The 21965-nt window shown below is 48.6% G+C and overlaps 1 protein-coding gene across 2 annotated transcripts; it reads right to left on the bottom strand.

Annotated features, from left to right (window-relative positions):
* Positions 1-1639: 1639 nt before the first annotated feature.
* ZSCAN2 (zinc finger and SCAN domain containing 2) lies at positions 1640-21870 on the bottom strand. 2 transcript variants are annotated; one of them, XM_032342032.1, is made up of 3 exons: positions 21742-21870; positions 18987-19493; positions 1640-4317 (listed from the first exon to the last, which is right to left on the bottom strand). In XM_032342032.1, the coding sequence occupies exons 2-3, from the start codon at positions 19387-19389 to the stop codon at positions 2876-2878; spliced, it is 1845 nt and encodes a 614-aa protein (XP_032197923.1). In that variant the 5' UTR covers positions 19390-19493; positions 21742-21870; the 3' UTR covers positions 1640-2875. The 2 variants fall into 2 exon arrangements, with proteins under 2 accessions (XP_032197923.1, XP_032197922.1); XM_032342031.1 differs by having other exon boundaries at positions 18987-19497.
* Positions 21871-21965: the final 95 nt, after the last annotated feature.

Below are 21965 nucleotides of genomic sequence, written 5' to 3' on the forward strand. Positions count from 1 at the left end.
GGCGCGCACTGTGGAGTTGCTGCTGCTCTGGGCCTGGGATGCTGAGGGAGGTTCCTGACATGTTCTCCAGGAAGGGGCGCCGAGCCTAGGAGTTGACTGGGTCTGAGGAAGAGGCCTGAAGGGTACAAAGCAGCCCCTGTAGGGCCCAGGAGAGGGAAGTGGGCAAGTCACAGAGACCTGCCAGAATGGGCATGGGGAACTTGCTGATGGTAAAGCATTGCTCTTTGTTTTCTTTTTACCATTTATTATGTATTAGAGAAAGTGCTGTGGGGGTGTGGCGGGGGGGTGGGGAGATGGGGGAAGCAGACTCACCACTGAGCAGGCTCCTTCATGAGACTCATCATGATCTGAGCCAGAACCAAAAGTCAAGACACTTAACTGACTGACCCATCCAGGAGGCCCTTATTATAAATGTTTAACTGTCCCAAGGCTGTTCCCATGAACTCAGAACAAACTGGGGACAAAACCTCAGTCCGTAAAGGCATATACATTTAGGGGAGATGTTCTTGGTACAGAAACACAGGCGTAACTGAATTGAGAGCCACGACATGGTGGAAATAGATCTGCCGAGGAGACCAGGGCTTCCTGACGGCTTTTAGGGAAGAAGGCTCTGCCCTCCCATCCCACATTGAGTGGCATGAAGGCCTGTATGTGTCACGCCCTGCCTCAGCACACCAGCTTCATGGGCAAGCAGGACAGGAAGCTAAAGACTCTCGACCTTTCTAGGACCACAGTGTGTCATTTCCCATTGTGGGTCCAGCCTGATCTTGTGTCCCTTTTTTCTAAGATATTTTGTGTGCCTACCAGGTAGAGAGGAGTAAAACAGAGTTTTGCAAAGCTTAATGTCAGTTCTTTTCTTACGTTGAGACTTGGGGGAAGAAGAGAGCCAGTATCTTCTACAACCCAAATCCCAGAACTTATTTTCACCTAGGAAAGCACCCTATCCATTCTCCCTTGAATGGTTCTTGTAGCTTCTCAGACAGATGGGATTATTCCTCCTGTAAGAACTTGATGGAGACAGGTAATGGGATTTCTTGTTCATCACCTTTCCCTAGTACCTAACACAGTGATGGTACTTAAGTCCTCAGTGTTTGCCAAATGGAAGTGAAGGAATGGGATTAATGATGGGGATCTCACAGCCTTCATGGTTTGGTTTAACAACCATCACTGCTGAGCTTAGAAATGTCCTTCTTGTATCTAATCTAGTTGATTCTGGATAGAGATGATTCCCAATGACATTCTTAGGTGGCCACCTGGCTCCTTAGCCAAAGCTGCCACAGCTGCCACTCCAAGTCTTGGTTGACAGACTGAATGAATGCACAGTTGGCAAAGGACAGTGGACAGATGTGTGCACAGGTCAAGCACATAGGTCTTGGTTCACCAAAGGTGTGTTCTTTAAAGCCACTGATTTTTACTCCTTGAAGGTCTTGGACCACTTTCAGCCTATGGCAGGAGGTGAGTGGGTAAGAAGTGAGGTGTGGGTTGGTTAACAGTCAAGTTCACATTGAAAGGCAGATGCAGGAAAAGAATGGGACTCTATTTTATTAGGAAATATTGAGCATCCATTCTATAAGAACCAAGGCCCATTGTGAGCACAGGCTCTATGCACTAGAGGAGGTGGTTTCATATTTCCCACTAGAGGAGGTGGTTTCATATTTCCCAGAAACACCTTCTCTGTTCTCTTCTTCCTTCCAAACACCTTGACCTGCTATCATCCCCTGGTCTTTATGGTTTCAAGGCTCAAGGACCCAAGAACAAAGCCCTGGTAGCATCCCACGATCAAGGATGACACCTGTAGGACAACTTCTTTTTCAAGCTCAGATCTGTCCAGAGGACAGATTCTGTCCCCAGAATCAATACTTCCTTAAAAATATGAAAGTATACAAAAGCTACCAGACAGAATTCTAGACTTGCTCATATAAAATAAAAACGAGAACAGGGGAATGACAAGTGCATAGAGAGATGATTTGGGGGCTAGTATCTGTGGGGGTGAGGACACAAGCCAACCCTGAAGGGTGCAGGACTGTTTCACCCTCAGAGAACCCACCACCCACCAGCAGGTGGCTGGCAGTCCCTGATTTCCCATTCAAAAAACAAAACCCCACAAAAACTAGTGCATTCCCCTGGCATCCAACTTACCATAGGACAGTAAGCAGAGACACAAGCAAAGGTGTGCGTCTCCTCAGTTTCTACCCTCCCTGGTGGGCGCTGTTCAACTCTTATCAGTGGAAAGGCTACGGGGACACTGGTTCCAGGCCATACTCCCTCCAGTCTCTGGGTCCCTGACACTTTCTACAAATAGAGAAGGGCTTTACCTTCCTCTGGATGACTGAGTTGGAAAAATCCATCTACCTTGACCTTTGATTTGAGAATCAAAGCCCAGGACACAAGGCCAGGGAGAGCTGCTTCTGACCTAACAGCCTGGCATGGCAGGAGCTGCTGGTGAAGGCACCTTAGCCTGACCAAGGGGCGGCAGAACTACCAGACCGCACCTGTCATTTTCCAGTATTTCTGAGGCCTCAGCCTGGGCTGTGGGCCATGCTGTCTTCTGTCCCCCAAGAGAAACACTCCCCCTGTGCTACCAAAGGGGAAACTGAGGCCCGCAGGACCAGGAGAGAGGAAGCCAATCGCATGTCATGCAACAAAACGGAAAGAGACCCAACTCTGCGGCCTTCAGTTCCCCTCCTCTGCTCTGGGGGTGTGACTCCACGCACTAAGATGGCAGCAAATATTAGAATCGGGGATAAGCGAGGGTGAGATTCTGGCCCATGTCCCTAGAGACCTCTTGGGAAGAATGGCTTTCCTGGAGGGATGTCACCATTTGGGGGCATCATGGCTGGGCCCTGATCGCCCTCTCCATTGGCCCTCAGCCAGCTCAGTAGGCTTTGTCTTTGGCGTGTGTTCTCTGGTGAGTGATGAAGTTAGAGCTGTTGCTAAAGCCCTTGCCACACTCAGGGCACTTGTAGGGCCTCTCCCCCGTGTGGATGCGCTGGTGGATGATGAGGACGGAGTTCCAGCTGAAGCCCTTACCACACTCGGGGCAGCGGTAGGGCTTGTCCCCCAAGTGGGCGCGCTGGTGCATGACCAGGATGGAGCCCCGGCTGAAGCTCTTGCCACACATTAGGCACTGGTAGGGCTTCTCGCCAGTGTGCGTCCGCTGATGCACCCCGAGCTGCGAGCGCTGGCTGAAGCCCTTGCCACACTCAGTGCACTTGTATGGCTTCTCGCCGGTGTGAACTCGCTGGTGCTTGAGGAGGTTGGAGCTCCAGCTGAAGCTCTCCCCGCACGTCAGGCACTCATAGGGCTTCTCGCCAGTGTGCGTGCCCTGGTGCGCGATGAGGCTGGAACTCTGGCTGAAGCTCTTGCCACACTCATTGCACTTGTAGGGCTTCTCTAGCAGATGTGTGCGGCGGTGTGTGGCCAGGTTGGAGCTGCGGCTGAAGCTCTTGCCGCACTCACCGCACTGGTAGGGCTTCTCCCCAGTGTGTGTCCTCCGGTGTGTGATGAGCGCTGAGCTCTGGCTGAACCTCTGCCCGCACTCGGCACACTTGTAGGGCTTCTCGCCTGTGTGGATCCGCTGGTGCCGGATCAGGTTGGAGTTATAGCTGAAGCTCTCCCCACACTCCTTGCACTCGTACGGCTTTTCGCCTGTGTGGATGCCCTGGTGTGTGTTAAGGCTGGACCGGTTGCCAAAGCTCTTCCCACACTCGGGGCACGAGTAGGGCTTCTCACCGGTGTGGGTTCGCTGGTGGGCAATAAGATTGGGGCTCCTGCTGAAACTCTTGCCACACTCGGCACACTGGAAGGGCTTTTCTCCTGTGTGGATCCTCTGGTGGGTGATGAGGTTTGCACTCCGGCTAAAGCTTTTCCCACAGTCTCTGCATTTGTAAGGTTTCTCCCCTGTGTGGGTGGTTTGGTGTCTGCTGAAGTTGGAACCATCGCTAAAGCTTTTACCGCATTCATTGCATTTGTAATATTTCTCTCCCGTGTGGGTCCGCTCATGGGTGATCAGGTGGGATTTCCGGCTGAAGGTTTTCCCACACTGGGGACACTCGTAGGGCTTCTCACCCAGATAGGTGCCCTGAAGGCCGATGAGCTGCCCGACTTCCCTGCCCTGTGTGGGCACCTCCCTGTGGTCCCCACTCGGGGCATTCCCCTGTGGCCCCCTGGAGCCACAGTCTCTCTCAGAGTCACTTTCCCAGTCGGATTGCGGAATGCCTTCCCCTTCTGGCATTTCTGAGAACATCTCATGTGGCTCGGCGTCCTCAAATAGATCCTGACTGGAGTTCTCCCCATTGTCACTCTGGATCTCAAAATCTGAAACAGTGAAGAAAGACATGATTTATACTCAATTTCCTGTAATGATGAGAGAAGGAAAGGAAACCTGAGTGAAATATTTAAAAAATTAAACTAATGAAAATTAAGAAGCTAAAGGATCCTCAAAACTTTTTTAAAAACAGGTTCATTTCCTTCTTCGTGCTTATCTAGTTGTCAGAACTTATTCCCGCTCGGTGATCACCCAGAATTTCTAAGTCTTCAAGATTTGGGTTGTAGGTCTGTACCTGTTTCTCCGTTGGGAAGTGAAGTCAGGTGGGAATCTAAAAATCCTACTCAACGGAAAGCAACAGGGTACACAGTGGCCCCCAAAACTCACCATGGCAGGTGCTCAATTAAATTTGGAGAATGAATGAAAGCGTTTTTCATTGGTACCAGAGAAATTTCCCTAAAGCTCAGTCTCCTTTCAAAAAGAGCAAATTTAATAATTTCACCCATTACAGTATATCCTGTGTTTATAATCTTATTAGATTATAATAAGTAAGACACAAACAAGATGACAGGGCCCCTGCAACAAGGACTCAAGGTGTCTACACAATGACAAGTGGGCAGTTAGAAGAGCCTTAAAATGTATCTGTAGTAGGAGCTTACGGTTGGACCTCCCATCAGTAATATAAAATATCTACCAGCCAGAAACTTGTCAAATTCTGCTGCCCAACACTTTTCAAACATTTTGGTGGAAGAAATCAGGAGGGGGCACCCCAGTGGCTCAGTTAAGTATCTGCCTTTAGCTTGGATTGTGATCTCAGGGTCCTGAGATTGAGTCCCTCATTGGGCTCCCTGTTCAGCGGGGAGTCGGCTTCTCCCTCGCCCTCTGATCCTCCCTTTGCTTGTGCTTTCTTGCACGCTGTCTCTCTCAAATAAATAAATGGAATCTTTAAAAACAAAACAAAAAAAAGAAGTAGGAAGAAAGAAAGAAATCAGGAGGGCATATTGCTGACAACATATGTGTCTCCTTCCTTCACTGAGAGACCCTGAATTTTATTCCAGGATCCAGCCGTGGAGAGCGGCGAGCCTGGACTTCACTGTTCTGAGGCCCATAGAAACTGAGCCACATGTTGATTTCATGGCTCTGGCCAACAGTCACGAACAGTCTGAGAAGTGTCATCAGAAATTAATGGCTGTCAGGAACGTTAATACTGCCAGGGAGTTGTTGGCAACACTGTTTATGCCACACAATGTCCTCTTGATGAACAAGAAGGAAATTTCTCTCTCATCGACATTCCCAACAGCACTGCTGTTCTGAGCCAGATGTGTTTGACTCACGGCTCCAGTTGTGGTGCCCTCTCTGCCTTGCCTCCTTGGAAGCTTGGAGCCACACGCTCAGAGAGAATACTGGATGTCTGTACAGCCCAGGTTCTTTCATTTTTCCCCTCCCAGTATTTCATTTTCTGCTATAATTTCCTTGTGCTTGCTCCCTCCCTCCCTCCCCCTCCCTTCCTTCTTCCTTTTCTCCCTCCCCGCCTCCCTCCTTCTTTGGCTAATCTTTCCTTTATTATTTCAGTTTTAGTGTATGTGTTGCAAGCGAGCACCCTTATGCTCTCTTTCTGTAAGTTGTCTTCACTTCTTTTTTTGGAATTCTGTAGGGTGTACAGAAATAAATCAATTATTTCTTGATCAGGATGACAGCCTGATTAATCCTAGCACCTAACATCAGATCTCCAGAGAAAGCACATCCATCCAGAACAGGAGAGACAATTAGTAAAATAATTACACGAGGTCCTAGTGACATTCCCATCACTGAAGCTAATAGTTTATTTAAAGTTGGATGGTCGATTCAGTGATTATTAGTTTCTGTAGGTGAAGGTAAATTTCTGTAGGTGCACAAGATAAAAACTGACATACCCTCAGGCAAGCCCTGGGTTCTAGTTATCTATCGGTCCACAGCAGATTGTATTTAACCATACAAGTAGGCCTGTGATTCCACTTCATGCCCAGTAACACACACGCTGCTGGTGATCTGTGGCTCCAGGTGTCCATCCAGGGGACAGATACAGGCACAAGGGGCACAGTGCATGCCCCCACATGGCCAGGACCCAGAGTCCTGCACTTGTACAACCTCATGCAACAGGGTTTTGCAAGTTTCTAGCACAGAGGTCGGCTTGCACCCCTCTTCTACAGGGTCCTTCAGGCAGAGGCCCTGATTTATTTTCTGCAAGCGAATACTACCAAAAACATTTCTTAAAGTGACCAGTAGGGGCACCTGGGTGGATCAGTCCATTGAGCCTCTGACAGTTGGTTTCAGCTCAGGTCTGATCTCAGAGTTGTAAGATCGAACTCCAGGTCTTGGGCTCTGAGCTCGGCAGGAAGTCTGCTTAAGTTCCTCTCTTTCTTTCTTTCTGTCCCTCCCCCTGCTTACTCTGCACCCTCTCTCAGATAAATAAATCTTTTTTTTTTTTTTAAGAAAGCAGCCTTTTAAAAATTTTTATTTTTTATTTATAGATTTTATTTATTTATTTGACAGAGAGAGACAGAGAGAGAGGGAGCACAAGCAAGGAGCGTGGGAGAGGGAGAAGCAGACTTCCTGCTGAGCACAGAGCCCGATGTGGGCTCAATCCCAGGATCCTGGGATCATGACCTGAGCCGAAGGCAGATGCTCAATGACTGAGCCACCCAGATGCCTCAATAAATCATTTTTTATCATTAAAAAAAAAATGACTTTAGAAATTGTTCTCTTCAGAACAGGGACGTTATCTGATAAGGTTTTCCACTGCCTTGAAATCAGAAGAACTGGTTGGTACGTTCTGGAATGAACTCAGAAGCAACAGGGAAAACAAACAAAAACTCAAACTGCATAAGCAGTGAGATTAGGAGGAAGATTAATTTGCAGACACCAAAATACATACAAGGGCTTCCAGAAACCGCTGAGATAGGGCAGAGGCCAATGAGGCAGGAAGTGAAGAGAACGAGTGTGGAAAGTGGTGTGGGGGGAGGGGCATGGGGCTAGAACTGAGGGGCAGCTGACTTCAAAAAGTTCAGGCAGAGGGGCGCCTGGGTGGCTCAGTTTGTTGAGCATCTGACTCTTTATCTTAGCTCAGGTCTTGATCTCATAAGTTCAAGCCCCGCCTTGGGCTCTACACTGGGCGTGGAGCTTATTTAATTAAAAAAAAAAAAAAAAAAGGATATTTAAAAAGCTGAGGCAGAAAATCACTTCCTGAAGGTAAGGGAGTCTCCCTCAAGAGCACCAGGGCATTCAGGAACTGGGGCCAACAGGGCTGGCTTCTCCGGTTCAGAGAAGCACAGGAGGTGCTTCTACAGCCAGAATCCCCCAGACGACCACCCTCTGCAGGAAGCTTTGTTTCTGTAAAGCAGAGAGGAGAGAGCCTTTGACCCTCACACATTAGTCATGGCAATTATGACTGAGAAGGTGACATTTTTCATGCATTAAAATCAAAATAAACAAGGGGCTCCTGTGTGGCTCAGTCAGAGTAGCCTCTGACTCTTGGTGGCAGCTCAGGTCACAAGATCAAGCCCCACCTCAGGCTCCCCCCTTAGCCGGGAGTCTCCTTAAGAATTCTCACTCTCCCTCTGCCCCCCTCCTCCCTGTGTACACTCTCTTTCTCTGGAAAAAAAAAAATAGGAAAAAAAACAATGAAAAAAAGGGAGAAATAAACATTAAGAGAAACAACCGCTTCCAGGAAGGAAGACCCCACAGTAAAAGTTGGAAGAGACAGGGAGACAGCAGGAAAAGATGGAGTGGGATATGGCAGGATGAGGAAAAGCAGAGGAAATCCCGAGACCAGAGCGCAGGAGGAGGAGTGCAAAGGAGGACAGGTATGCTGGCAAGCAGAAAGGGAAAAGGAGGGCCGAGAAGAGCACGGAAAGAAAGCAGAATGAGGAGGACAAAGGGATTAACGAGAAGGATGGAAAGAGAAGTTGGACTAAAGGAGAGTCCATCTACACATAACTGGAGTTCTCAAACAGGGGAACTAGACCAAAGGAGCAGAACAAACATGAACGTAGGAAGCTACAAGGACCCTGGGAAGGTGCATTGTGTTAGGGAGACTACTCCAGAGGTTAGTGATGAGATGGGACACGAGGCAAAAGGCTCGAATCACTTATGTGGGGCAAGAGAACCACCTGGGCTCAGACTTCTTTATAGTGACTTTCACATCTGCAGACACAAGGCAGACAAGAAAAGAAAGGAGATGCCAAGGATTTTGTGTTCAACAAAAACATCCTTAAAGTATCACGTTGGCAGGTAAACAACTTTGAATATGCACAAATTCTCAGAATATGGTTCCTATGAGCCCTTCGAGAGGGAACTACTAGGAAGTGAGCTTCGGTCCACCACGAGATGAAGGGAACTTGAGCAAAGAAGCTGGGGATGAGCACATTAGCTCACCAGATACACCAGATATACCAGTCTGGATACACCAGACTTCAGAACGAAGTCTCAAATGCCTGTGGCCATTACAATGAGAAGAGAATGTGGAGGCTACCCAGCAATATAGAAATGGTACTCTAGCCAAATCTGGGGTTGAGAGAAGGTCGGACAGAGGATATGTTCATTGACTGACATATGTTCATGGATTGCCTCCCTAACCCTAACCTCAAAGTGTACCATTTAAAATTGGCAACTCATGCACCCAAAGTGCATGCAAGTGTCTCCCAGAGCAAAAATCAACCTTAAGGAGCACCTGGCTGGCTCTGTTGGTAGAGCATGAAACTCTTGACCTCGGGGTCATGAGTTTGAGCCCCACATTGTGTATAGAGACAACTAAAAAAACAAAACAAACAAGCAAAAAACTTTAAAATGTTAAGACAGGATTACCGACTGAGACCAGGGGGTGAGGAGGAGAGGGACTATCTTTGTCAGATGTTCAAACATACTACACATCTCGGGAACGAAAACACTGATAGACAGTAAGACCAGAGAAACAACACAAACACTCTAGAAACAGACTCAGTAGTCATGTGAATTCAGAACTGAACACAGGTGGCACATGGATAGACAGATGAGCAGAAAAGAAACAAGAATTTAATGATACTGGTGCACCGGGGTGACTCAGTGGGTTAAACCTCTGCCTTTGGCTCAGGTCATGATCTCAGGGTCCTGGGATCAAGCCCCACATCGGACTCTCTGCTCAGCAGGGAGCCTGCTTCCCCCTCTCTCTCTGCCTGCCACTCTGCCTACTTGCAATCTCTCTCTCTGTCAAATAAATAAATAAAATCTTTAAAAAAAAAAAAAGATTTTTTTTTTTCACTAGAACTTGAACGTCTGGCAAGGGCAGCCTCTCAAATCCACAGAAAAAAGGCACAACATTCAATCAGTGTTCAATAAATGATGCTGGACCGACTGGTGAGGCCAAATGGAAAAAAATCTGAAGTTGGAGCCCATACTGGGAAAAATCCAAATTGGTCAAAGATTTAAATGTAAACAAAAACAGCATCCCAACTATTAGATAGAAATATGAGACTTCTAATTGTAAAGCCTTTCGATGTGATACTTAATTTTTGTGATTATTTTCTACCACCTCACTGTGGAGAATCCAGACCCAATAGCCCCCCTGCCCTGTCAGTGGCTTAAGGACCGCTAGCCGAACCTTCTTTTACTAGACAAAGAAACAAGACTGCATCGGGCTCCACACTAAGCTGCTCCGCCTGGAGTCTGCTTGAGATTCTCTCTCCCTCTATCCCTCCTGCTCATGCTCTCTCAAATAAGTAAATCTTAAGAAATGCATCCTTGAAATAGACTTAAAAGAATATATGATTCTTGGGCTGCCTATGTGGCTCAGTTCGTTGGGCATAGGACTCTTGGCTTTCACTTGCATCATGATCTCAGGGTCTTGGGATCAAGTCCTACTTGGCCTCTGTACTCAGTGTGGAGTCTGCTTGAGATTCTGTCTCTCCCTCTCCCCCACCCCACTCTTGATGTGGTGTCTCTCTCTCTCTCTCAAAATAAATGAGTAAATCTTAAATATATATATAGGTATGTACACACACATATATACATATATGTGTGTGTATGTGTGTGTGTATGTGTATGTATATGTGTGTGTATGTATATATATATATATATATATATATATATATATATATATATATGACTCTCCCCTTGTTCATTGCTGGTGGGAATGCAAAATGGTGCAGCCACTATGGAAAACAGTATGGTGGCTCCTCCAAAAATTAAACACAGAATTATCATATGATCTAATAATTCCACAGCTGGGTCCACATCCAAAAGAACTGAAAGCAGGGACTCAAACAGGTTTTCTTACACCCATGTTCCTGCATTATTCATAATAACCAAATGCTGAAAAACCAAAGGTCTATCAACAAATGAATGAATGGAATATTATTCAGCCTTAAAATGGAATGAAATTCTGACCTATGGTTCAACATGGATGAACCTTGAGGACATTATGCTAAGTGAAAGAATAAGCCAGCCATAAAAGGATAAATATTGTATGATTCCTCCATATGAGGTACCTAGAGCGGTCATATTTATCATAGTGAGAGAAATTAGAATGGTGGGTGCCAGGGGCTACAAAGGAGGGAGGGAGGGAGGAATGGGGAGTTCTATACTGGGCACAGAGTTTCAGTTTGAGAAAAGGAAACAGTGCTGAAGATGGATGGTGGTGGTGGTCATACAACAATATGAATATATTTAATGCCTGTGAACTGTACACATAAAAATGATTAAAATTGGGGTGCCTGGGTCGCTCAGGCGTTACATGTCTGCCTTCAGCTCAGGTCATGATCCCGGGGTCCTGGGATCAGGCCCCACTTCGGGCTCCCTGCTCCATGGGGAGCCTGCTTCTCCCTCTCCTACTCCCCTGCCTATGTTCCCTCTCTTGCTGTCTTTCTCTGTCAAATAACGAATAAAATCTTTTTTTAAAAAATGGCAAATTTTATGTCATGTAAATTTTATCACGGTCAGAAGAGAATAATACATGGCTCATAATTTTAGGTACTCTATCAAATTTAAAATAGATGACATTACCTACTAACTCTGAAATAAGTTTTAGAAGATTAAATAAATGCTCAGAAAGGCAGAGACTTCCCAGAAACACTCTATTAAATTTCTGATGGTTCAGTAGGCAAAAGAATTAATGAGTACTTCCCTGATCAGTCGTAAGGTGGAACATGTGGTTTCGTGAAGTTATAATTCACTTTTCTACATTACTAAATTGCCCATTCATATCTTTTATCTTTCATTCTACTGCACTGACTTTTCTTAGGGACTACAGAAGCTCTTACAGATCAAGGGCTTTTTATTGCTGTTTTTAAAGATTTGTTTATTTATTTACTTACTTGGTTAAAGATTTTATTTATTTGTCAGAGAGAAAGAGAGCGCACATAAGCAGGGGTAGAGGCAGAGGGAGAGGGAGAAGCAGACTCCCCACTGAACAGGGAGTCCGATGCAGGACTCAGTCCCAGGACCCCAAGATCATGACCTGAGCAGGAGGCAGATGCTTAACAAACTGAGCCACCCAGACGTCCCAAGATTTACTTATTTTAGAGAGAGAGCGTGTGTAACCTTGTGGGGTTGGATGGGGGTGGAGGGGAGGAAAGGGACCGGAGGGGAAGGGGAAGCAGACTCCCTGCTGAGCAGGGAGCCTGACACCGGGGCCTCCATCCCAGGACCCTGAGATCATGACCTAGGCCACCCAGGCGCCCCCAGATCAACGGTGTTTGACTGTTATCTGCTGTTTGCAGATTTTGTTGTAAGTATTCCCTTCCATTTGGTGTATTGTCTTTTAACTTTGTTCACGGTACCTTTTTTATAGAAAGGACTTTTCTGTTTTCCTGAGTCCAATCCAGCTTTGAAGATCGCTGTCTTGCTTAAGAAGTCCTTCACTGCAAGATTATAAACACATTCTCCTACATGTTATTCCAGGTCTTTTAGAGTCGAGCTCTATAATCTACCGGAAATTTGTCACTTGTAAGGCAGAGATCTAGTTCTGTGTAAGTTAAGAAGTAAGGGTCCAATGTTCGTATTTTAGAAATGGTGAGACCACTGTCCAAAGGCCATTCACTGAACCTGTTGCTGAACTGCCTTAGGCCCTCTTCCTTCCTTCCCTTCTGGGTTAGTAAACAAAAGCCAGGCTGAGGCTAAAGCAGTGGTGGTTCGACCTTCCGCCCCTGCCCTCCACCTCCACAGGGGACTCACTCGCACATCCATACGGCTGCTCTCAGGGCTGTGTGTGCCCCCCTGCCCGGCCAGACCCCTCCTCTTCCTCACTCACTGGAAAGCATATCATGATGAGTGTGAGGAAAACGGATATCAGTGGGGAGATAAACCTGAATTTACTGTGATTGATTTAGAAAAATGAACTAAATAGTCGCAGACTCTGGCACGTTGGTGTGGGTTAGACTCCAAATTCTGGTGAAGCCCACCTGATTCGGACACACCACAGTGTCTCAATGCCATAGTCAGAGCCATGGGTCTGAAGTACAGGTGTGATTCTCACCCAGCTTCCTCCCGGGAAGGGTTCTCCCCATCAGGGTGCTCTGGAGCCTGAGTGGCTGGGAGCACTGTTACCCATGCACTCGGGCTGCCTGAGAGATTGGCCTCTGATAACAACGGCAATGGGCTCTGTTATCGGTTTAAATGAATGATTGCCAAACATTCTACAGTTAGAACATTACATCCCTCTCAGAGCTCTGTAAGGTCTACACTGCAAATATTCCAATGACTTAAAGGTGATTTTTGTTTTGAAACTGAGAATCATAGCTTTAAAAAGACAAACACCTCTCCAAACGCCCCAACACTCTCTGTTCCCTGTCTTGTTATGAAAAATGCATGCACTTGCTCATTGTTGGCAAGAAGGGAGCATTTCTGGGGCAGCAAAGGCAGGCTAGGTAACCTGTTGCCTGTGCTTGCCCAAAGCCAGGTGGGGCTACGGATGCCTGGGGAGGTCAGCTGTGACTCTGGGGCTCAGCTGTTGGATAAGAGGAGGTTTGAAGTTGACAATGTCCACTCCCCTCTAGGCTAGAGCAGTGCTTCTCACACTTCAAAGTGCAGGCGAATCACCCAGAGATTTTGCTGAATGCAGATTCTGCTTCCTGTGGGTTGGGGTGAGACTAAGCGTGCTTTCCAAACAAGCTGCAGGTGACATCGGCACCACTGGTCCACGGACCACACTTTGAGTAACAAGGTTCTAAGCGGTGGTTTTGACACTTGGCTGCAGCTTAGGGCCATCTGGGAATTTTCAAAAATTTCCTTGCCTGGGCCACACCCTATGCCAGTGGAACCAGAAAATCAGAATCCCTAGGAGTGGGACCCTGAGTGATTCTGATGTGTGGCCAAATTTGAGAACCAAAGGTCTAGCGCAGCAGCTCGCTAACTGGAGACTAAATCAGGACCACCTGGAGGGCTTGGTAAACCACAGGGTAGGGGGCCCCAAGCCCAAAGTTTCTGGTGCAGTAGGTGTGGGGTGGGGCCCAGGAAGTTCATTTCTGACACAAGTGCAGAGGATGCTGATGCTGTGGGCTCAGGGACCACACACTGCGCCGAGGGTCACGGATTTACACAGCAGAGTTCATCCACTTTGAGCCCAAGAATTTCCCCTTTGTTCCCCTCTGACATCAGCAGTTTCTTTCTTGGGTGGTGGAGCTTCTGTGAGATCAAATCTGTATGTCAGGAGGGGAGCATTTCACCTTTCCCCTGATGTTGCCCCCACACTGGTGTGGGGGTGGGGGGTCCGGGGAAGGCCACTGGGGCCTCTGACTCCTCCCATCTGCAGGCTCTAGCACTACCTTTCTGCTCACCGCTTACAGAAAGGTGCACAAACCCTGGGCAGAGCAATCAGACAACAGTCCAGACGCAAGCTGTCTTAGCTCTACAGTGACCATAGTGTCTGAACCCCAAACTGAGCCATACAATTTGAGAAACGATTTCCGGCCTCAGGCCGCTGACGGATAGAGGAGTCTGGGGTAAGGCCTGGCCACCCACAATTGAACTGAGACACTCTGATGATCCGCAAGGACAAGTATTTCATATTCAGGATTACCCTGGACAATCTGGGTTGTCATTCACCAAACTGCCAGGAAAAAAGAAGAAAAGGAAGTGTTCTGAGTTTAGGTTGGGACTTTCTAACAAGTAGTAGAGATAACCGGTGCTTTTCATAAATGGTCTTTCAGTGGGTCTGTGAACCGCAGACTGAAAACACAGCCTCCAGGCAAAAACTGCAGGGGTCAATCTCACATCAACCGAAAACCCTCTTCCCTGGAGAGACAGGCATCAGGACCAGTGATGCCCTCCTGAGGCCTGCAATCGCTGCCCTTCCCTGGTTCACTTGCTCCATCCTGTATTAATGTGCAGGTGCGTGGCCAGCTTCCCTGCACAAAAGGCACATGTCCTCCCTGGGGGTGTGGCTTCTCCATACCCAGGGTTTCCACTCACAACTTGTCCCACGCAAGGAAATGCCCTTGGTCTCCTGCATGATTCCTGCACTTTAGATGGACAACATCCGGTCAGAGAGGCCACCTTCTAGTTTGTACTCAGGCCAGACAGGGAGGGATGTCCTTGAGCCTTTGGAATTTGAGGAATGGGAGTAGCACAAGCCTCCGTCCTTGAAACATGTTTTATGAATAAATATCTTTGCGGCGCCTGGCCGGCTTAGTCGGAAGGGGACGGGACTGACTCTCAATCTCGGGATTATGAGTTCAAACCTCGTATTGTGGGTAGAGATTACAAAAAAAAATAAAAAATTTTAAAATATCTCTATTAATAGCATAAACATGATAGTATTCACTGGGTTGGCTGAACAAAGCATTCATGTGGCACTTCCAAGAATGAAGACGCCAGGGGCGCCTGGGTGGCTCAGTGGGTTAAGCCGCTGCCTTCGGCTCGGGTCATGATCTCGGGGTCCTGGGATCGAGTCCCATGTCGGGCTCTCTGCTCAGCAGGGAGCCTGCTTCTCTCTCTCTCTGCCTGCCTCTCTGTCTACTTGTGATCTCTCTGTCAAATAAATAAATAAATAAATCTTAAAAAAAAAAAGAATGAAGACGCCAGAGACTGAGAGCAAGGGCTCTGTTGCCGGACTGAGCTGTCCAGGCTGCCCTCTGGTCTGAGCCTCCCCCCAGGTCTGCAGCCTCATCTCTCCTGCTTTCCAGACTTGGCCATGGCCAGGCTGTGTTCTGCCAAATGTGGCCTTGACCCCATTTTGTTTTAAAACAAAAGCTTAGCATGGCTTTCTCAAGGAAAAGGCCTGGAACAAAGAAGCGATCCTTCTGCCTCCTTCATGGACTGTGCTAGCAAGGAGCCTCTCTATCCCTGCCAGTGGGCAGGAAGGGTTCGTGGATTCGCGCCAGGTACTGAGCTCCCACAGTGTGGGGGGCTCTGTGCGCGGTGCTGGAAGAGAAGAAAGGTTAAGAAAGAAGAAAACGGGTTCCATGCCTTCTTGGATTTTAGAAGTTGCTAGAACAAATGAGACAGCTATTCATATAAATAGAAAACAAGATGGAACATAATCAAAAGCTAAAGGACAAGGAGAATCCAAAAGCTCTGGGGCAGATGGCTTTGGGGAGAGGGGCTTAGAGGTGCTCCCAGGAGGCTGGGGCTGGCAACAGGGAAGGGAGACCAGAAGCCAGAAGTAAGGACGGCTTTCTGGAGTGGGTCTCTAAGGGCATACACTCAGAACATCCAGGATTTTATCAGATGGGGATGGGATAGAGCCATGCCCACTCAACACTTCAGAGCACAGATGCACGCTAGAAAGCATAGGCTTTGCTCAAGGCACAGCAAGATCTGGTCTGAATGGAGCCAGGGCAACAGCCGGAGGACCATGGGCAGCTGCAGGGCAGTTCGGGGTGGTCACACAAGGCCCCAGTTCCAAGCAGAATAAGGAGCTCATGCTTGATTTGGAGACACCAGGAAACTCAGGAAGATTTCTAAGCCGCTCAGGTAGAAGGGGGCAGGGGCCCTGGAGGGGGAAGAGACTGGACCGCTGGCAGAGCTCTGGGCAGAAACACCATGTGTGGGGATGAACACGTTCTTGGAATACACTCACAAGGACATATGAGCTTTACCATTTAAACCAGCAGCACAGGTCCCATCTTCATGGCAATTTTAAGAACCTTGAAAGGTGAGTACCCAGAGGTGCCTGTTAATCAAATATTAAATAACCACTGTCCAAACAGGCATTGAAATGTCCAGTGCTGGCTAAGTGCGTCCAAAGGTCCCGAGCTAGAGGAACAGAACAAAGGTTAAGTGGTTTACATGGAACAAATGTTTGAGGGGATGAAGACAGTGCACAGGTTCCTCCGAGTAATCACGGGGAAGATCAGGAGACTCGTTTGTTAGGCGAGTGGAAACCGACAAAGCTAAGCTCAAGCCAGAGGACTAACAAACCCACAGCCAGCCGGGAGGAGAGGGCCTGCTCAGACCTGAAGTTCTGCTTAACGACTTCCCCAACAAAACAACAACCCCAGGGGGTGCCTGGGTGGCTCAGTCAGTTAAGTGTCTAACTCGGGTTTTGGCTCAGGTCATGATCTCACGGGTCCTGGGATCAAGCCCTGAATCGGGCTCTGTGCTCAGCGAGGAGCCTGCTTGAGATTCTCTCTCTCCGCCCCTCCCTGACTCATGTTCGCTTGCTCTCTCTCAAATAAATAAATCTTTGAAAAAAAAATAAAAATAAACAACAACCCGAAAGGTCACTCCTCTGCCCTCAACCCCTTTGGCCTCTCCACAGTATCTGGCTAAAGACTTTGAAGTTCCTTACAAACTTGTCACATTCATCACCAGGCAAGTAATTTAAGTCTTTAGGACAGGATAAGAGATTTCTGTTTTCTTTTGAATAGGAAGAGTAAAGTGAAGGGGCCAAAGAAAACCAGGAACTTTGCTTCAAATAAAACCTACCAAACACATGTGGAAGCAAACAGACCAGAATTTGAATCCCGGCTCCACCACCTCCCATCAAGGGTGTGACCTTGAGTAAGGGCTTGACCTTGCTGAGTTTTCATTTCCTCATCTGTAAAATGCCAGCCCCCCCCCCCCCCCCGCCCCCAGGATTGATAGTGAGCCGGACATGTGAGGAGCCAGGGCAGGGCTGGGCTCACAGGAGGCCATCAACGTCAGTCTCTTCCTCCAAAAGCCAGCTTGACTCCTCTACCTCCCATGTCCCCAGGCTTGGTCACAGCCTCTGCTCCCAAACCTCCTCCTTTCCTGCCTCCTCTTCCCAGTCTTCCGAATCCTCCAGACAGATGCCTCTGAGTTAGACAGCTTTGTCTTAGTCCTCGCCTGCAATGCCCCATGGGAACTATCACTTTGTACCACAGATGGGATAAAATGCTTAGGAAGGTGCGCCATGTCCTCAGACCCATGTGCTCAAATCCTGGTTCAGCCTCATACTAGCTCAGCGATCTTCAGGGAGTCACTTAACTCCCAAGATGGTGAAATGTCCGTCAGTTTTGCATAGTGGTTGCTAGGAACAAGGCCCAGACCAGAAAGGGACCTACAAACGTCAGCTAGTGTCACTGCTGGTTCTCCTTACCTGTGTTCAGTGTCCTCCTCTTCTCCTGCTGTCCCCGCCTCTGCCCAACCCCTCTCCCAGCTGCCTGATGTCTAGGCAGCTTCCTGACTGCTCTCCTGCCGCTGGCCTCTCCCTACTCGAATCAAACCTACATCCTGTTGCCAAATTCCACTTCCTCCCATGCCCCTTGGGCTCTAGTTCAAGAACCTGCTGAGGCCAACGACATTCAGTTCAAGCCCCCACCCACCCTTCCCCCAAACTCCACATCCCACCACTTCCTAAAAACACTCTACTCCAACCAGCCAGCCTCCCTTCCTGTCACCTGAATCAGTGAGCTTCGTGCGGCCCCTCCCCACCCCCACCTTTCTTCTCAGCTGCCAAACCCTCCCTGCTGCCCTGCACCTCTGCAAACCCCACTCTGGCCTATAACCTCGTGCTCAAGCTCCACGTGCTCTCTGACCTCTCCCGGCCTCTCCCCTCCTATTTCTGCACTTCTGCGGCTCTCATCAGTGCCCAGGCAGCCATCGTCCGTGGGTCCTGAAGCAGCCCCAGGGACACAGGCAGATGCGAAGGAAACATCTGGTAGTCAAGGGAGTCCGGTCTACAACTGAAGACCAGAATAGAGACAGAGGAGTTAAGTGGCGTGCCAGGATCCCAGAATATATCAGTAACGCAGGAGACACGGACGGTAACCGTGGCAAAGAGCTCACGTTTTAAACGACTCAAAAGCTTACGATGATTTTATACCATAGCAAGTTCCTAGTCACTAGCTGGTGTACTCGTCGCTGATCTCGGTTTCATAAGAATAAACACTTAAAAAGTAGGATTATCTGGTTTTTCAAATGGCTGGAACTTCAAATATTTGGATGTTTATTGCACAATCAAGGGAGGGTGCCAGGGGACGGTTTATATGGTCTTCAGTCCCCTCCCCATAACCTCTATCAGCTTCCCAACCACTCTGAATAAACAAAGAAGTAAACACTGTGCTTATTACGCAAATATAGCTCCAAGAATAGTCCTATAAGGCTCTCCTATACTGAGACTCTGGAACCACCATTGCATACGAGGGCATTAGAAAGGGTGAGCATGTCCGGGTTGCCTGCAGCAGCAGCAGCAGGACAGGCTGTCCCCACCTCCGTCCTGGATACCACCCTCTCCTTGTCCACAAACACCACACTCCTCCATGGTGGGGGATGCTCCCGCCCTCCTCCATGGGGCCCAGCATCTTACCGCCCTCCTGAAGGGTCTGGGTCAAGTCCTCCACCAGGGCCACGGCCTCCTCACTGGTTTCGGGACGATGCTCTTGCAGCCAGGCCTGAATTTCCCTTGGTAGCACGGTCAGCATCTGTTCCTTGGTGTGCACTTCCGGCCTCAGCCAGCGCCGACAGAGCTCTCGGAGGCGGCCAAGTGCACCCTGCGGCCCTCCGGCGGCCTCCCCGTGGGGGCTACCCTTGCCAGCACTCTGGGGAAAGGTCTCTGACTCAGGGCCATCTTCCTGCAATACAGCTTCCTGCACCCAAGAGTCGTCCTCCAGGATCATGGTGGTGACCTCCTCCTGTTCGTCTTCGTCTTGAGGCACCTGGACCAAGGGGCTCAGGGAGCTGGTTACTCTCGGCCCCTCTGCAGCCATCATTCACCTTCCCAGGGCGATCACCCAGGCCTCTAACCTTGAACCTCAATCTTCTAGAACGAGGCTCACGGAGGAGACACCTCCTGCCTCAAATTTCAACAAGTAGTCTGGCTGGAAAATGAGAAAGAGAACCACAATCAATAAGTAGACTGTCCTACAATGATCTCACTCACAGGAGCCCAGGTCAGGCCACCAAGTGAGTCTTACATCCGCCAATCAACACAAGTTTCCTGTCCCTCTTAAAGGAAAAATGGCTTACTCCTAAAAACCTCTCTGTGGCAAAGGAAGTCAAGAAGAATCACAAGCACAAAAAAATTCACAAATTTTCTTTCCAAAAGAATGAATATCAGAAATTCAGAGTCCTCCTAAGGACGAAGGACTGAGTTATTCTGCCCTAAATCAGTTCAGAGTGAGTGACCTTGACCTAACATACAACTCAGTCCCTTAACTTCATTGACCATTTAATAGGTAGAGATAATAATACCCATCCTTATCTTCTGGGGACATCTTTAGGATTAGCAATGGATCAGGTGTCAAGATACTTTGAGCCTCACTTCAAGGAAGGCAGTATCTTTTTTTTTTAAAGATTTTATTTATTTATTTGATAGACAGAAATCACAAGTAGGCAGAGAGGCAGGCAGAGAGAGAGGGGGAAGCAGGCTCCCTGATGAGCAGAGAGCCGGATGCGGGGCTCTATCCCAGGAGCCTGGGATCATGACCTGAGCTGAAGGCAGAGGCTTTAACCCACTGAGCCACCCAGGAAGGCAGTATCTTAACTGCATTCTTACCATAGGAGTATGAAGTTTTAAAATATTCATGCTCTTCAATGCAGTCTTGGCCCCCTCAGGAATTTATCTTTAAAAATAACCATCTTTGGGGGCGCCTGGGTGGCTCAGTGGTTTAAAGTCTCTGCCTTCAGCTCAGGTCATGATCCCAGGGTTCTGGGATCAAGCCCTGCATCAGGCTCTCTGCACAGCAGGGAGCCTGCTTCCCCCACCCCCCTTCCCTCTCTGCTGCTTGTGATCTCTGTCAAATAAATAAATAAAATCTTTTTTTTTTTTTTTTTTTTTTAAAGATTTTATTTATTCATTTGACAGAGAGAGATCACAAGTAAGCAGAGAGGCAGGCAGAGAGAGAGGAAGGAAAGCAGGCTCCCTGTTGAGCAGAGAGCCCGATGCGGGACTCGATCCCAGGACCCTGAGATCATGACCTGAGCTGAAGGCAGCGGCTTAACCCACTGAGCCACCCAGGTGCCCCCAATAAATAAAATCTTTAAAAAAAAACCATCTTTGAAGAAAAATTTACTTGCAAGTAAACAACCATAGCCTTGTTTCTAAATGCAAAAAAAAAAATTTTTTTAAATTGACATTTTAAAAACCAGCAGCAGAGGAATGGTTAATGAATTATGCCACATTCATACAGTAAACTGTACTTAAAATTAAAACTATGCTGATTTAATCATGGCTACCTTTGGGGGGGTACTGACTGAGAAGGGGCTCAGAGAAGCGTTTGGGGTGCTGGAAATGTTCTGTATCTTGATTTAATGAGGGTTGCACAAAGCATACGTTTGAAATTTAAGATCTGTGCATTCTGCTGCATGTAGTTTTAAGTATTTTTTTAATTCTGCTGATAAATATTATTAACCATTAATAATCTGAGATAATCTTCATAAACATGAAAATTAGCGATAAAAACAAACCTAGCTAAACACAAACACCAATGATCCCAAATCCGTTTAAAAATGAACACAGCAGTGAAATTACTATTTAAAATAAAGACTATAAAAGCAATGAAAACTCATGTTTTAAAAATCACTACCACATCACAAAAACTCAGATACCCCCCCCTTTTTTTTAATGGGGCGGGGGAGGGCAGAGAAGGAGGAAAAACCAGAAGAAAGCAAATCTAACGGGAACCCCGAAGCTCTCAATGTGTATTTACCGAAGGGCTGTGAGAGGCACAGGTATAACAGAAGTCCGGATTGGGAGCCCGGGAAAACTGCTCTGGGTCAGCTCATTCGCTGTCTGCCCCGGGGCAAGACACGCCCCCTCGGAAGCTCAGTTTCCCCATCTGTAAGCGACCAGCTGGGCGGGACGCCGTCCAGCGTGGCTTCCAGTCCCAACCCCGCGCCCCTGGCTGGATGTGCAGGGAGCTCACCAGCCCAGAGCAAGGTCCGGGTGCGTTCGCCGAGCCGACCGGGCGCGTCAACCCGGGGGCCCCGGCCCGCGGGCGCAGACAGAGCCCCCGACACCCCTCCCCCAGCAGGGCTGCCCGCATTGGCTCCAGGCCCGTTATTCCCTCGCCGCGGGCTACCCCCCGGCCCGCGCCGCTCCAGGCCCGTCTCTCCGGGCTCACCTCTCGGGAGACCGGGTCGGGCTTCCGCAGCCACTCCGCGCGCCAAAGCGCCCCCGGGCACGGTCCGGCCCCTCCGGACTCTCCGCGGCTCAAGCCCGAGGGGCACCGAGAACAATGGACGGGAGAGGCCCGCCCCCCGCCGCGCTCATTGGCCGCCGAGAACGCCCCCTGGAAACCCTGCTCTCCTACTGGCGAACCCGGCCCCCAGCCCGACGGCGGGGTGG

The sequence above is a fragment of the Mustela erminea genome, chromosome 5, assembly GCF_009829155.1.
Source record: "Mustela erminea isolate mMusErm1 chromosome 5, mMusErm1.Pri, whole genome shotgun sequence".
Taxonomy (NCBI): Eukaryota; Metazoa; Chordata; class Mammalia; order Carnivora; family Mustelidae; genus Mustela; species Mustela erminea.